This window comes from Miniopterus natalensis, chromosome 12, assembly GCF_054644295.1.
Source record: "Miniopterus natalensis isolate mMinNat1 chromosome 12, mMinNat1.hap1, whole genome shotgun sequence".
Taxonomy (NCBI): Eukaryota; Metazoa; Chordata; class Mammalia; order Chiroptera; family Miniopteridae; genus Miniopterus; species Miniopterus natalensis.
This window is the reverse complement of record NC_142092.1, coordinates 47684198-47696986: the sequence shown is the minus strand read 5'-3', so window position 1 is coordinate 47696986 and position 12789 is coordinate 47684198. Positions and strand designations below refer to the sequence as shown.

Sequence of the window (12789 nt, the reverse complement as noted above, 5' to 3'; positions counted from 1 at the left end):
CATAAGGAGTTGTTAAACTATTACTATTTTGTTCCTGGACATTATAACAATCATGTGTCCCAGATTTAGGAGAGTGGAAGATTTTCCCTCCCAATTTAAAATATTCAATCCTGAAAAAGCTGCTTGGATGGTAAATGTCTGCCTGAGAGAGATGTCCTCTGCTGCATGGGGGAATGACTCAGCACAGGAATCCAGATGACTGCCCTCTGAGCTCTATCCCCCAAGCCAGCATCCATAAATTCTCCTCACACAGCTCTGGTCCACTCTGCCCTCCCTCCACTGGAGCCCAAGAATGGAGCCACAATTCAATGATTGGTGTTGTTATAAAAAGAGGAGAGACACAAACAGACATAGAAAAGAAGGAGATGTAAAAATGGCAGCAGAGATTAGAGTGAAACATCTACAAGCCAAGAACAACTAAGGAGTGACCGTAAATGCCAAAAGGTTTCTACAAAATATTATGGAAAACATGACTGTGTACCTGAGGGGACCAGGGACCTAATTTCAAGACTGTTGTAGCATGATCTAGCCAATGGCCAATGCTGGGAGAAATATCTGAACATCCTAGGATCACAGCAAATTCATCAAAAGCAAGTAGCCAAAAGAAGCAAAAGAATCTTGAGAATCTTACAGGTGGAAAACCCCTTTGGCCAGGACTTCTGTATAATCTGGCAAGAACAAGCTACTGACATTAATGTTACTATTGACTAACTGCCTTCATTTTTTTTTTAAACTGAGCTGGAGCCAGGGTATGAGGATGGAGGGTAGTTTAGCCTGCCCATTCAGAAAGCTCCAACTCAATAAACACAGCATTCTGAAGTGAAAGTGGCCACAAGAATCATACCAATTTTACTGGCTTTCTAATCCTGAGGCAAGGTTAAACTACAGCACCTGCACAGTCTGTGCCATGCAAGGCATCCTTGTGTATGATAAACATGGGTCCAGTTGTAGGAAAAGTGACCATTTTGCCTTGACTTGACCAGTTAAAAAGCTGAACAATAACCTTCCAAGTACTCAAGTGTGTGTGTAACTTATTTGGTGGCCAAGCCCGATAAAGCTGTTGGAATTAATATATGTGATTCTTTCTTCTAAACATTAAAGATTTTGTATAGGAAAAAAAATAAATAAATAAAATATTCAATCCTGCTGTGTCACATAGTACATTTTTAATTTCTAAGCATTGCATTCTAACTTTTGGCTGGAAAATTTGGTCATATAGCTAGAAAAGGCATTGCTTTGACTCCAGAGGAGATCATTCACATTATATTTTCTGTTTTGTGTGAATGATACCTCCTGTAGTTCTGTAACACTCTGGTACTTTTCCTAATACAAATACTTAGAAATGCTAGATAAAATAAAGCCAACATTCTTTCAAAAGCAAGGCTATATTTAACACAAAATGAGGAGCCAGGAAAAAAGACAGGACTGAAATCCAGAACAGAAGCATGTTCTGAAGCTGTTCTTGCCCTGAGTGGGGCAGGGGATTGCCAGTCTTCATATTAACTTGAGTTTTACTTTAGCCCACCAAAGGGACAAAAGATTAAGCCTTAGGATCTTGAGAGGCAGTGAGTTGGAACTAAGAACCCCTCATAAGACCAGGATTCTGGAAAAGCCAACACCATTAGGAAAAATGTGGTCTAAAAAAAAAAATCAACTCACTGGTAAGAAAGTTTGTCTATCTTACCCTGGAGGGCTGGGGGTCAGGGAGTGGAGGACTCCCCTGGGAATTTGTAACCTCATGAAGTATAGGAGTAGGTGATACACATGAGTTACCTGGCAGAGCAAACACAAAACTCCTCAAGAGGGATACAATCTGAACTCAGGCCACTTAGAATTCCCATAAATAAAGTTCCACTAAAGATGTGCTTTAACCAAAATTATTGAGAAATGAAAATGACAGAAATCACAACTTACAAAACTGACAAACTTTTCAGTAGCGGCTCTGCTCAGACCTATGTGTCCTAGAAGGAGAAAGCTACTTTCTGGAATATAAACTGTTTCAACAAGCCTCACCTCCTGTTCAATTAATCAGACAGTCACTGGGTTACAAAGTCTAATCAGGTCCCTGCTTGTGAACTCCCACTATAAAACCACTCTATGACAAGTTCTTCTCCAATAATCTTCCAAAATCCAAATGCTCAAGTTACTTGGGGAGCTCATTTGAAGAAATTCATTTGATCAGTAACTCCCTAGCCTTGGAAATTTCTAAAACATTTACTTTTGTCTTTTCTATTTCTATTTCTTTCTTTTCTTTTTAATCACAACTGACTTTTTTGGTGGTACTTAAGAGAGGCTTCAACAGATCAAAACACTTGAGGAAATAATACACCTTGGGTAAGGATCAGCAACCATAATAAATAAAAGGATTAGATATCCAAGAACTTCATGTAATAGAATTATATGATTAAAACTATAGCTATTGGGGTGTTCCATAAGGCCACCATGAAAAAAGACTGGACCTCAATCATGAACTCCTTCAGGTTTGTACTTCTTTGCAATCATGCTTCTACACACACTGGTCACTTTTCCTCTCAAACAATCTCTACTTGCTGAATTCTTCTAAGGCCTAGCACAAACATCACCTCCTCCAGAAAGTCTTCCTTGATTCTATTAACCAGCTATGATTCATTTTTATTAATTCTTACAATAATTTGTGTACCTTTTACAATAGTCTTCATATTTTGCTTTATATAGGAATTATGCCTGTTTCTCTCCTTTCCTGCCAAAGATGAATTGCTCAAATTTTGCAGCACCCCACCGAATATAAACATTGACCTAACACTTTAATAGCTATGACCAACCGCCACAGTAATGGAGTCAACGCCAATACTTTCTTTAGATTGTTAACAAAAAGATGGTCTGACCAGGCTATAGAAGCATAGCTAATGAGCCATGTTAGAATGGCCAATAAGCCATGTTAGAATCCATTGCTGTTCTAAGACAGATGTCTCCATGCTGACCACTGCACTAATAATAACCACTTGCACATTAATACCAAGTTATAATTTATTAATTGCTTAAATATATATTTATTCATTTTTATTTTCATAAGCATCCTCTAAGGTAGAGAATATGATCTCTACTTTATAGACAAGATATATGAGGTCCAGAGAGGCCTGAGGTCAGATGATGCATTCAGAGTACGCTAGATCTAGAAACAAACTCTTTTATGTCAATCCGAGGTTCTTTTCACTGTCCTGAACTACCTTTCCAAAGCTCCCAGCACCTCAAGTGTTCACAAGGCCAACCCTTTCCCAGAGCACGTCCTACCTAAACTAGCTTCCCTAGAAGAACTTACCTGCCATTCATCAGGACCAGAACAGAACGGTTGTTGACCTGATTGTCATTTTGGTGCCTTTTCTAAAATTATACAAGAAAATGTTCAGGTAATAGAATTGAGCAAATTGCACATAAAAAGTTAATATTTTGCCCAGCCGGGCATGGCTCAGTGGTTAAGCATCAACCTAGGATCCAGGAGACCGAGATTTGATTCCCAGTCAGGGCACATGCCCGGGTTGCAGGCTCGATCCCCAGTCAGGGGTGTGCAGGAGGCAGCCGATCAATGATGACTCTCTCATCACTGATGTTTCAACTCTCTCTCTTCCTCTCTCTTCCTCTTTCTGAAATCAATAAAGACGTATATATATTTTAAAAAGTTAATATTTTGAAATATTATTCAATGTAGTTCATCCTCTTTGTAATTTTCCTCTACCCACCAAAGTCCTTCCACCATTAAAACCAGGCCAAGAGGCTGACTGTCTCTGAGAAGCTGAAAAGGAAGGTCCAAAAAAGAACCAAGGGAGAGGAAAGAGAGAAAATATTGGCTTTAAAGATCAAAAACCAAAGCCTAGGGGATGAGAACAAACAACTTATATCAAAGGCCACAGAGGAGAGAATGCAAAAATAATGGGCAGGATGAGTCTCAGACTCCTTGGTAGGTGCAGGGAAAGCTACATATCCTCAAGCACACTCCCATCTCACCCCCAACCATGGTCCACATACAGAAGCCTATAGAGGATGCAATGAGAACTCCACAAACTTTTTCAATAGCAGCTCTGCTCAGTCATCTATTCAAAGACCAAATAGAAGGGGGGCAAATATAGGGTATTTCTTGGTGCCAGGACTCACATGAATCCCTTCCTTCCAGTTGAGATTACTCCCTGGGAAAAGGGCAGGACTGGGAAGGAGGAAGAGAGAATCCTGAATTTGTCAGAATATTTATCCTAAAAGAGACTGAGTTCTGAACCACAAGTAACTGGGTTATTGTAAATTGGCAAGTTAAGTTTTTGGCTCTTTAAAAAGGGTTGGGATGGTGGGATGGTTGTTATGAGCTATATTGAGTTTAGTTCTAGAGAACTAAAGTAACATTTTTGCATTGTGACTTCAGCCACAACTGAAATTTAAACCATGTGCTAATTCTGGTTTAAAGAGTTACAGAGTTAAAGAGCTGGAAAAACACCTTTGTCTCAAACTTTGGTCTAAATATCTATTCTGGCAAAATCAGGACTCTCTAATGGAAGATGCAAGCAGATCAACAGTACTGGCTTCCCAAATCCCACAGGTAGGCACGGCACTGGGTCTTCACCCTTTCCCTTCTATGTAGGGCCTGCTGTAAGGAGCAAAGAGGAAACCATGCAGCACTCATTGGGAGCCAGTTTCTCCGTCCAGGGCCAGGAAGAGTCAGCCTCTGCTTAAGCATGTCATAGAGCTTTCTAAAACCAGAGGGTTCCTGGCTGTGCATACCAAATAGAACTGAAAGTTGAAAAGGGAAATAGGGAGAGTTGGAGAGGAGAAATGAAATGTGCAAAGGGAAGATATGACTTGGAAAAAGAGGGAGGAGACTGAGGGGTGAAGGGTAAACGGATATAAAAATGAAAGAAGAGGGGACAGAGACAGAAGGATGAGAGCAAATCCAGAGAAAGCTAAGAGGGGAGTGAAAAAAGAGGTGGGTTATTTAAAAAAAAAAAAAAAAGATGGAAGGAAGCCTGGAAAAGGGGCTAAGAGAGGTGGTAGTAGGAAGACAGAGAATGGCCATACATAGACCACCAATCTGGGGCCTATGAAAATTACATATTCCTCTGGGATAAAGAAACAAGGAAAAGACACATCTCTTTCCATTCAGTGCTTCTTCCTAGCACTAGATAGTTCTGGAAAGTCCTTCTTGCCCCCCTAGCCTGACTAGGTACAGTGAGGAACTAAAGGACCAGAAAGCCACTTTACCAGGTCATCAATGGCATCTTTCACTGCTGTTATGGACAGCACCACAATCAAGGGTAACACAGTTGTGTACCATGCCAAGGAGGCGATCTGGGGAATCAACTGTGAAAGGGAAGGGGAGAGAAACTTGGGTCAGAAAGCTTAAAGGACAATATACTTCCCCCTACCCCAACACCATTTTTACCCCCATAGGTTCATAATAAATTCAACTATCCTAGTTGCTTTTTACTGCTTGCAGCCTTCATATAACCCCCCCAAAATATAAGTAAGCATCTTCCAAGAAAGAAGGGAAAAGGGAGAAACTGTAAATTGCTATCTATCTGTCTTGAATTCTAAAACATTTGTCTTAATGGCAAAAGGGCCATTTCTCCTGTGATAATGAAGGTGCTGGTGGAAGGGGGTAAGAGTGGACATGGGAAAACCACATACCCTCCCACACCTCTTCAGCACAAGGGAAATGAGATGATCTGTCCCTCTCTCCTAATTTGGGCCTACTCTGACCTGCTTCCTTGTCCTGTGCTGGTGCTCTTATGTTCTAGACCAGGCGTGGTGAACCTTTTCTCTGCCAAGGGCCATTTGGATATTTATAACATCATTCATAGGCCATACAAAATTATCAACTTAAAAATTAGCTATGAAAAAAGCTCCTAGATTTATTGAATTTTGAGTCCCACCTGCAGTTGCCTTGGCAGGGCCAGCCCAAATGATTATCGCCTGTGGGCTGGACATTCCCCACCCATTCTAGACCATTCTCCTTCTTCATCACTCCTGCATTTTAACTTTCTGTCAGGTAAGCTGAGACAAGAAGAAGGAATGGGGTTGTAACTATGGTTGGGGTGAAGAGCCTGTAGTCTCCTAAGCTCAAGGTGAACTGTTGCCATGCAGTCATAATGAGGGGGGCGCCCCTTCTCTGGAATCCAGTGACCTTGTTTCCTTCTTCTTGTAGAGGCCTGTTTCATCCTGGCTAATCCTGACTACAGCTACTCTAGAGGACTGGCCTGAGATTCCAGCCATCCATTTGCCTGTTACCTAATGAGAGAAGGCATGTCTCAGTTTAGGGAGGAGGACTGATTATACAACATGACCTCAGAGAGGTTGATAAAATGTTCTGTGGAAAAGACCCCCCAAGGCAATACCTGTAGGATTAGCAAAATGAGAAAATAGGCATTGGCGAGTCTCTGGAACTGTTCAAATAGGTTCAGGGGCAAGAAGTTAAAGACATTATATTTTGAGGTCTTGATGGTATTGTTCTGTGAGTAAAAGAAAACAAGCACAGTTAGAGAAACAAAAGACCCCCATCTCCCAGTGTTAACAAAAAGGACCAAGGCCACACCTGAAATGGTAAAAAGTCACAGTTCCCCTACCAAAGGAAGGGAAGAAGTATTTGTCTCCCTTCCCACCCCCACCCCACCCCCAATGTTTTCTTTGAGGCCTAGAGAGGTCTAGAGGATGCAAAGATGTCAAGGCTGATCAATATGTAGCTTTTCTGGGAGACAGAATGTATTTCTGCCATGGATAAAATTCTTTGTTTATTGATAATATTGATAATGATAAAAACAGTAATAAAAAATTACACTTACTGAATACTTATTACATGCAAGGCATGGTTCTAATCATTTTATAGGTAGCAACTTATTTAATCCTCAGAACAACCCTATGAGAGAGTACTATATGATCACTTTTTAAAGATGAGTAAACCGAGGCACTGAAGTTACTTGCCCAAGACCACACTGTTAGTTGCAGAGTTGGAATCATGCTGTCCCCTGAGACTCAGTCCACTGTGTAGCCATTCACATACTTTCCTTTCTTAGAATCATAAAATCCTTCAGTTTCATCTTACCGTCTGGCCCCTAAGGCCTTCCTCAGTCCTAAATAGGCAAGTTATTTGTGTTAGCTCCACTCCAGAGCTCTCTAATGAAGCTTTCCTTAGTCTGGCAAGCTCATTTGCTGGTTTCATTGCTGAAGATGTCAATGCCAAAAGCAAATTACTATCTTTCAACCTTAGCCCACTGAAGGTTTCTACAATGGCTGATGTCAGCATTAGAAAATCATCTGCCCCTTAATTGTCCTGAGAGAGTTTGAACAGTTTTGGCCTACATCTAAGCTATTATATTGCCAAGTGAAAATGGGAACTTGCTACCTCTTCAGTCCTGATCTCAAGATGTTGACAAGACCATCTTACTTTCTATCTTTGGGTCTGTAAACATTTGACCTAGGATGTCAGAGCTTGAATCTAAGAGCTCAAGAAAAGCAGAAGAATGAGACCAAATAATTCCCTACAAACAGGGCTTCTGCTCCAGCTATAAGGCCTAAACAAAAGAATAAACTCAACTATAGGCCTGGAGTACAGATACTACTCAAGTATAAAGAATCTTGCTGGGCCCTGCCCTGGGAAGGCATCAGAGTCCTCTTGGAGAACCAAAATCATTCGGTCCTAAGGCTAAAACTTGCCCAGGAAAGCTAGATAGGCTACCCAGCCAAGACTTGCTCAAGGTCTACTTCCCAAGGGAAGAGAAACTGGTCAAATAGGTTAACACGTAGGAGTTTAGAGATCCAAGCCAAAACTAAGATTTCCTTGGTGTTTTTCCTTTATTCTCTCTGTAATTTTTCCACTTAACAATTCATTGAACACTACACGTTTCTCAAGGCTTGCTCTGTTCCCAGCTCCATATTGGGCTATACGAGTACAGGTTGAAAAAGAATCAAACACGATGTACCCAGAGAAGTTCACAGGTTTGCCTTGAATGGAGTTCCAACTAAATGATCTACAAGGGCTATTTGAGCTCTGAGAGATCGTTATTATCAGGACTTCTTTACTAACTTGGCAACTAGAGTCTTTTGTTCTGCTCTCAAATGTCAAACGAGAAGTAAATCTCAAGAATGTAGAACAACTGCTTAACTATGAACTTCCTCAGTGTTTAGTTATTTGGGCACATGTGATTAAATTTAAGCATCACAAAGGTGGTGGATTTTGTTTTGGGCTATTTATTTATTTTGACAGTGTACTAGATTGATGGCTAAATGGCGGGTAGAGAACAGGAGGCCAAGGACAGAATAGCAATCAGTATTTAGGGGATGGGAAGAGAAGGAGGAGGAATGGAAGAAATTAGAGAAATAGGAGGAAAATGAAAAATGGGTAGAGCCAGGGAAATGGAATCAGTCAAATCTGTCTATTTATTCATTAACTATTCAGCAAATATATATTGAATGCCACTTATGTGCTAAACACTGTGTTAGAAACTGTGGGTAAAGACTGAATGAGATGTGTTCCCCTTTCTCAAGGGGTAATAGTTTCTTGGAGAAAGAAAACTAACATTTTTCACAAGCACACTTAACTCCTACAACCACCGTGTAAGGTGGTGAACATTATTATGCCCTTTTTATAGACAAGAGAACTGAAAATCAGAGAAGTTAACATACCTAAGGATGCAAGGCTAGTAAGGAGTAGAGCTGTGTCCAAACTCTGGTTTGTCTGAGGCCAAAACCTAGTTTTACTGCACCACAATGCTCTTTATGCAGGTCTAGAAGATAGAGGGGGGGGAAACCTGCTCCTATGGCTATAGCCTGAACACTGTTATTTTCCAGAACCTCTCTGACTCAGAAATTATAAACTAATATCCTATGGAGACTACAAATATGTGTGGCTATATACATTTTTACACAGCTATACGACAGTAAACCCTCGCTTAACATTGTTGATAGGTTCTGCAACTTTAAGCAAAAGATGTATAATGAAACCAATTTATTTATTTTAGAGAGAGGAAGGGAGAAAGGGAAGGGGAGAAAGAGAGAGATTGATTTGTTGTTCTACTTATTTATGCATTCATTAGTTGTTTCTTGTATGTGCCCTGACTGGGAATAGAACCTACAGCGTTGGTGTATCAAGACAATGCTCTAACCAACTGAGCTACCTGCCTGGCCAGGGCAATGAAACCAATTTTACTATAGACTAATTGATTTTAGTTCCTTTGGCATCTCATCAATGTTATAATGAAACAATATTATTTGAGGACCTGCTGTATATATAGTTAGCTGCACATGTACAAAATAACATATCTATAAAAGCACTGCTTATAATTGTGAAAGATTGGAAACAACCTAGATGTGGATTTATAAGGAACTGGTTACATAAACTATGCTAAATCTGCATAGGAAGTACTATGCAGTTGAAAAAAGAAAGAGAAAAGCTATTTTAAAATTATAATTACTGAAACATCTCTAGGACATATTGCTAAGGTTCACAATATTGTAAGAAAGTAGGAAAAATAATATATATTTGTATTTGCCTTATTTGCACAAACACTGATGACTACACAAGAAATAAAGGGGATTCCCTACAGGGAATAGATGTGGGCATGCATGGGGTATTGGAGCATGACTTTTCAATATATATCTTTTTATGAGATACTTATTCATAAGTGAAAAATGAACAATTCAATAGAAAATGGGCAAAGATCGTTAATAGGCAGTTTCCAGAAAAAGAAATACAAAAGGCTAATTAACATGAAAAGATTAGTGATCTCACTCAAAACTAAGGAAAGGTAGATAACAAATGTCATTTTTCATCTAAGAGCCTAGGAAAGATGAAAAACATTGCTAATACCCAGTTTGGCAGGAATACGAAGCGAGCAATCTCTACAATAGGTAGAAATATAAATGAGTATAATCTGGCAATATGTATCAAAATTTTTAATGCGTTTTCCTTTTGACCCAGCCAATTCACTTCTAGGAAACTCTCATAAGACATATTCATACTAATATGCTGAAAAATGTGTGTAATGGTTCATTCAGGGCCATTTATCATAGCAAAACACTGGAGAAATTTTTTTGGATGGGGTATAATTGAAGACATTTTAAATGTTCATCAATAGGAAACTGATTAAATAAATTAAGGTATATCAATATAATGGAAAATTATGCTATTAAATAAATTAGGTAGATCTATATGTATTGTAATAGAGTTCTAAATGAAAAAAGAAAACTGTGGAACTATGCTTTCATTTGTGCAAGAAAAAGTTACAGTATTTCTTTTCTAGGAGTTATATATAAAACCCCAAATCTGAGACATATTATTCCCTGAACCTAGGTCAATGGATTAATTTTGGTTCTGAGCCCTCACTACACCAGCCCTCATAGTATAGGAGAGTGAAAAAAAGTTGAACCTAAGTTATAGGATCTACAACTACAATGAAGTTCCTGCCCCACCAACAAAGGGGAATATTAGAGGAAAATTTCAGCCCCCTTCCGAAATAGCCAGAGACCTGATACTCACTGGATATCCAAACATAGTGTTGAATTCTTCATTGTTGGCTTGTAGACACCTCTCTTGTTCTAAGAAAGAAGAGAGAAAAGAGAAGGATGCTCCAGATCAGCATGGGATGCTGGCTGCTGGCTGCTAGTGGAGACTTCACTATCCCACACTTTCTTGCTGAGGATATCTGTCTACAAATGGGATTTTGTCTCTTTGGTGAAAGAATCAAGAAAGCTCTGGCCAGTGTGGCTCTGTTAGTTGAGTGCTGTCTCACGCACCAAATCATCGTGGGTTTGATTCCCAGTCAGGACACATATCCAGGTTGTGCTTTCAATCCCCGGTCAGGGTGCATATGGGAGGCAAACAATCAATGTTCCTTTCTCACACTGATGTTTCTCTCTCTCTCTCCCCCTCTCCCTTCCTCTCTATAATCAATAAAAACATATCCTCTGGTGAAGATGAAAAAAATAAATCAAGAAATAAAAATGAAAATCCTCAACAGTTTAACCACTATGCCTCCCATGTGATCTTTCTTCATAGCACTTAATGTAGATATAATTTTATATTTCTCTGTGCTATTAATGTGTTATGACTTAATCAAAGGCTATCCCTCACTAAATCATAATCTCCATAAGAGCAGGGATTCTGTCTAGTTTTTGTTGCCACTGTATTGCCAGCATGTAGCACAGTCACTGGCATTCATTTTGTGATCAATAAATATTTGTTGAATAAGTAAATTGGTCTTTATTGATGATTACTACATTCTTCATTTGCCTTGAACTTACTACTCCATAAAGTATTCTGCTCTCTATATGTTATTCTGTTCATAAGAACACACAGGAGAAATTGGACAGTTTGTTTTCCTCAGCCCTTTCTCCTTTAGCAGTTATGAGAATAGGAGAGAACTCCCTGGTTTTCCCTTGGTTGGGAGTTCACTGACTTTCTCTTCCTAGAACTAGGGCCTGTACCCTTGGAATGAACTTCGTATTTCTGGAACTAGGGTCTGTGCCCTTGGAATGGACTTCTTTCTGGAACTTGCGTCTGTGCCCTTAGAATGAGCTCCCTCCAGGAATCAGACAACTGCGCAATGACAGAAAGTAAAGAAGGTACACTGTGGCCTTAAATCAGTGACCTAATTTCATTCTCTGCACCTTCTCTATTCCTCAAAAGAAAGCTGAAATATAGAACTACATTCTGGCTTGCTTTTTCGAAATTTTATGTCAAAAAAAAAAATTTTTTTTTTTCATATCAGGCAGTTTCATTCTGAAAACTGGTTTGGGTGTAATGACCCCAGTTCCCTTTAGTACTTGGCTTTACCAAAGGAAAGCAAGGTAGTATGAAAATATTTCCTAACACCATAGCCAGACCCATTAGCTCTGGCCACAAAAAGGCCGCAAAGGATAACCTTATCTTCCTTGGCAACTTCTTTTCACACCAGCCATTTCTTTTTAGCAGGAGGGGATTGTGAAGGATGGAGAGAGGAAAAGGAACACGTGCTTTCACGGTGAACTTCCAAATGAAAGTACAAAAGATGAGAGATTATAAGTACGCCAATTAGAATTCTCAGATGACAGAAAAGTAGAGCCTATACTAGTGACTACAAATAATTTATTTCTGCCCGGCCGGGCGTGGCTCAGCAGTTGAGCGTCGACCTGGGATCCAGGCGATCAGGGTTTGATTCCCGGTCAGGGCACATGCCTAGTTGTGGGCTTGATCAATGACTCTCTCATCATCGATGTTTCTGTCTCTCAGTCTCCTTTCCTCTCTCTGAAATCAATAAAGATATATTTAAAAAAAAAAAAAAATTTATTTCTGCAAAGCATATTTCCTTTCCTGGTCAGCTGTTTGGTTGATTGGTAGGTTGGACAGTCTGTTTATCTGTTACATGGACACACACTTTTTAAAGGCAATAAAAATGACATACAGACTTAGATATCTCTTACTGAGTTCACCTACCTCCACTCTGTCTTCCCCCATTCTGGCTATCAAATATAGACATTGTAGAATATATAGATATTGCAACTATAATTTGACAGAATTTCTGTAAAGGAAAAAAAGGATTCAGAATGAGAATTTCTCATGTTGATAATATTTCATTTAAACATGGTCTTAAGAAACTTGGAACTTAGTTTCTGACACTGAAAATAATCTAATTCTAAGATACATATGCTAAATTTTAGAATTCATCTCATATGTCCTCAACATAAAGTTATATATTCAAAGCTTGGGAAACAGATTCTAATTCTTGGCAACCAAGTCTAAACTAATGACTACAATCTGTCAGAAAAATTACCGAAAACTTAAAAACAGGTAAAAGAAAT

The 12789-nt window shown here is 39.4% G+C and overlaps 1 protein-coding gene across 1 annotated transcript in view; it reads right to left on the bottom strand.

The window, feature by feature from the left end:
• The window catches only part of LOC107544855 (phospholipid-transporting ATPase FetA-like), a 51074-nt gene extending 38607 nt beyond the window's left edge, over positions 1–12467 (bottom strand). The window contains exons 1-5 of the mRNA XM_016222779.2: positions 12425–12467; positions 10490–10548; positions 6354–6467; positions 5221–5319; positions 3299–3360 (exon numbers count right to left, since the gene is read on the bottom strand). Coding sequence (XP_016078265.2) covers positions 3299–3360; positions 5221–5319; positions 6354–6467; positions 10490–10548; positions 12425–12467 — 377 coding nt within the window. The remainder of the gene's footprint in view (positions 1–3298; positions 3361–5220; positions 5320–6353; positions 6468–10489; positions 10549–12424) is intronic.
• Positions 12468–12789: the final 322 nt, after the last annotated feature.